Source organism: Limulus polyphemus, unplaced genomic scaffold (assembly GCF_000517525.1).
Source record: "Limulus polyphemus unplaced genomic scaffold, Limulus_polyphemus-2.1.2 Scaffold4541, whole genome shotgun sequence".
Lineage (NCBI taxonomy): Eukaryota > Metazoa > Arthropoda > Merostomata > Xiphosura > Limulidae > Limulus > Limulus polyphemus.
This window is the reverse complement of record NW_013670151.1, coordinates 48832-52004: the sequence shown is the minus strand read 5'-3', so window position 1 is coordinate 52004 and position 3173 is coordinate 48832. Positions and strand designations below refer to the sequence as shown.

The 3173-nt window shown below is 35.2% G+C and overlaps 1 protein-coding gene across 2 annotated transcripts in view; it reads left to right on the top strand.

The window, feature by feature from the left end:
* The window catches only part of LOC106471321 (neprilysin-1-like), a 56305-nt gene that overhangs the window by 23142 nt on the left and 29990 nt on the right, over nt 1-3173 (top strand). For both annotated transcript variants that reach the window (XM_022399934.1, XM_022399933.1), the window contains exons 6-7: nt 297-374; nt 2781-2989. In XM_022399934.1, coding sequence (XP_022255642.1) covers nt 297-374; nt 2781-2989 — 287 coding nt within the window. The remainder of the gene's footprint in view (nt 1-296; nt 375-2780; nt 2990-3173) is intronic.

The window sequence follows — 3173 nt, the reverse complement described above, 5'->3', positions numbered from 1 at the left end:
TTAAACCATTACCAAAGTGACCGTTATTCTCACAGCTTAACACTACCAAAGTGATCGTTATTCTCACAGTTTAACGCTACCAAAGTAGACCGTTATTCATGCAGTTTAACGCCACCAAAGTGACCGTTATTCATGCAGTTTAACACTACCAAAGTGACCGTTATTCTCACAGCTTAACACTACCAAAGTGATCGTTATTCTCACAGCTTAACACTACCAAAGTGACCGTTATTCTCACAGTTTAACGCCACCAAAGTGACCTTTATTGACACAGTTTTTACTTTTGTGTGTTGCAGCTCTGCTTGAAAATACTACTGACAGTAAATCAGCCGTGGGGAAGAGTAGAAATATCTACCATGCTTGCAAGGACGAAGGTAAGTGTGTATTATATGTCCCTTTAGTTAAGAGAAACATAAGATAAATAAGAAATACAGTATTCCTGAATACTGGTATGTAAACACGTGTTAACTATTGGTACATAACCAATGACCTGGTCGTTGGCTCATAACACACGTGTTGACTATTGGTATTTATCCCATGCCCTGATAACCGGTATAAAACACATACCCTACTTATTAGTATATGAAACATAACCAAGCTATTAGTATGCAACATATGCCCTGATTATTGATATATATATATAATACATGCCCTAGTTATTAGTATATAACCTATGTTACGTATGTTGGTATATAACACATGCGTTGCATGTTAGTATGTAACACATGACCTGAATGTTAGTATGTAACACATGTCCTGGATATTGGTATGCAACACATGCCTTACATGTTAGTATGTAACACATGTATTGAATGTTGGTATGTAACATATGTCCTGGATGTTGGTATGTAACAAATGTACTGGATGTTGGTGTATAACACATGTACTGGATATTGGTATGTAACACATGTCCTGAATTTTAGTATGTAACACATGCCCTGCATATTAGTATGTAAGACGTCTTGTATGTTGATATGTAACACACATCCTGTATATTGGTGTGTAACATGTCCTGCAAGTTAGTATGTAACACGTCTTGTATGTTGATATGTAACACATGTCCTGCATGTTAGTATGTAACACGTCTTGTATGTTGATATGTAACACATGCCCTGCATGTTAGTATGTAACACGTCTTGTATGTTGATATGGAATAGACATCCTGTATATTGGTGTGTAACATGTCCTGTATGTTAGTATGCAACACGTTAGATAATTTCAACTGAATGGCCAATCTATCATCAGTACATACATTATTACAGTTTTGCCCTTAATTAACGCCCTCCGGGGCATTGTAAACTGCAAAGGGGCACTAAGTGATTTGTTGATTTCAATGATAATATGTGTGTGTGTGTGTTTATTTTTCTTTCAAATCAAAATTACGGTAATAACAGTGGATTATATGTTGGATTACTATTGCTGTCACACAAAATGAGCTTTATAAAAATACCGGGGAACGATAATTAGGGCCAATACGGTATTTTGTGTTTTCTTTAAACAATGCAGTTCATCTTATTTTTGTGCAACTTGAGTTTAGAGATTTATGTCATTGAAATATTACTTATATGTCTTGAATTATTTCCCACTTGCTCACCGTTTGACCTTCTCAGTTTCCAGATAAGCCCACACAATCTCCATAATGTTCATATTGGAACACTGTACACCCCAAATCATGGTTGCTATTACTCCTTTGGCCTTTTTTTCCACACTAGGTATCGTTTCACCACATTTGCTGCATGTTTGGGATAATTTTCTTACTGGAAGATTAATTCCTGCCCAACAGGCCTTGTTCCTTAAAAAAATATATAATGGAGAATAATCTCATTGTACATGTCAGCAGTCAGGGTACCATCAATCTTGTGTAGATTTCCAACACAGTTGGCTGAAATGCAGTCTACAGTATTGTTTCTTCAGCATGCTTCACTGTAGATGTTGTATGTTGACCATAATATTGGCCTCTTTTTAATCAAACAAACTATCATTGATTGTTGCCAAAAAATAACTTAAATTTTGATTTCTATGTTTAGAGATTCCACCTCCGGCTTTACCAGTCTCATTTTTTGAAATTTGATGCTTATTTCAGGCTCTTGGTTTTGCCATTTCTCCCAATCAGTAGCGTTTGAGCTGCTAAACATCCACTGAGATCCCTTTATGTTAATATGTAACCTACTATTCAGGGAGTAACATTTACACCTTTACTTACTGCTAGATCACTGACAATATATATATTAGAATGTCAATATATATATATCATTTAAAGAGCATACCATTAGTTCCTTAACATCAGTTTTGAAGAGTTTAATTTTTCCACCTCGACTGCTTCTAATATCAACAGTTCAAGTTTCACGAACCCTCCTCAGAGTTTCCAAACAACTCTTACTGAAACATGAAATTTAGCGAAAGTTTGTCGCATGAAGTCAAAACGTTCGTTTCTACACCTTTGTCATGCGAATTTCAGTCCTGGATGCCATAAGTACATTCGCCATACTGGTGCTAAGAATAATATGACTGCCTGTACTTTTATACGTTTCATGCTGGCGTGGCACTATCGGATTGGTTGGATGACAGCCAGTTACAGTATATACAATGAACACGTGAATGTACCCTACTACTTTTCATTTTCATACAATATAGGTAGAGCAAACCCATAATATTTGTATTTTTATACGCACTGTAGTCACTGTTTCTATAATTATTTGCTCAAATATATATATGTGTTGTACTTATGTATGTGATTGAGTTTACCTAGTGTATTCAAATATTGTTTATTTCATTTTCAGCAAAGCGCGATGAATTGGGAATTGATCCTCTTATAAATCTGTTGGAAAAATTTGGAGGATGGCCGCTCAACGACTCAGAACAAGGAGAAATAGGATCTTACACATGGACTAAACATATTCCAGAGATTAGAAAACAGCTCAGTGTTAACATAATGATGTCGTTCTACGTGCATGCAAATCCGTATAACACTAAGGAACATATAATCTATGTAAGATGATTTAACTAGTTTGTTAACATTTGAATTAGATCATGACAGGATATGACAATGTTAGAGTTTTGTGATTAAAATATCATCTATGTAAGATGTTGTTACTAGTTTGTTATCATTTAGTTCATGGCAAGATGTGACAATGTTAGAGTTAGGTGAATAAAATATGATCTATGTAAGATGA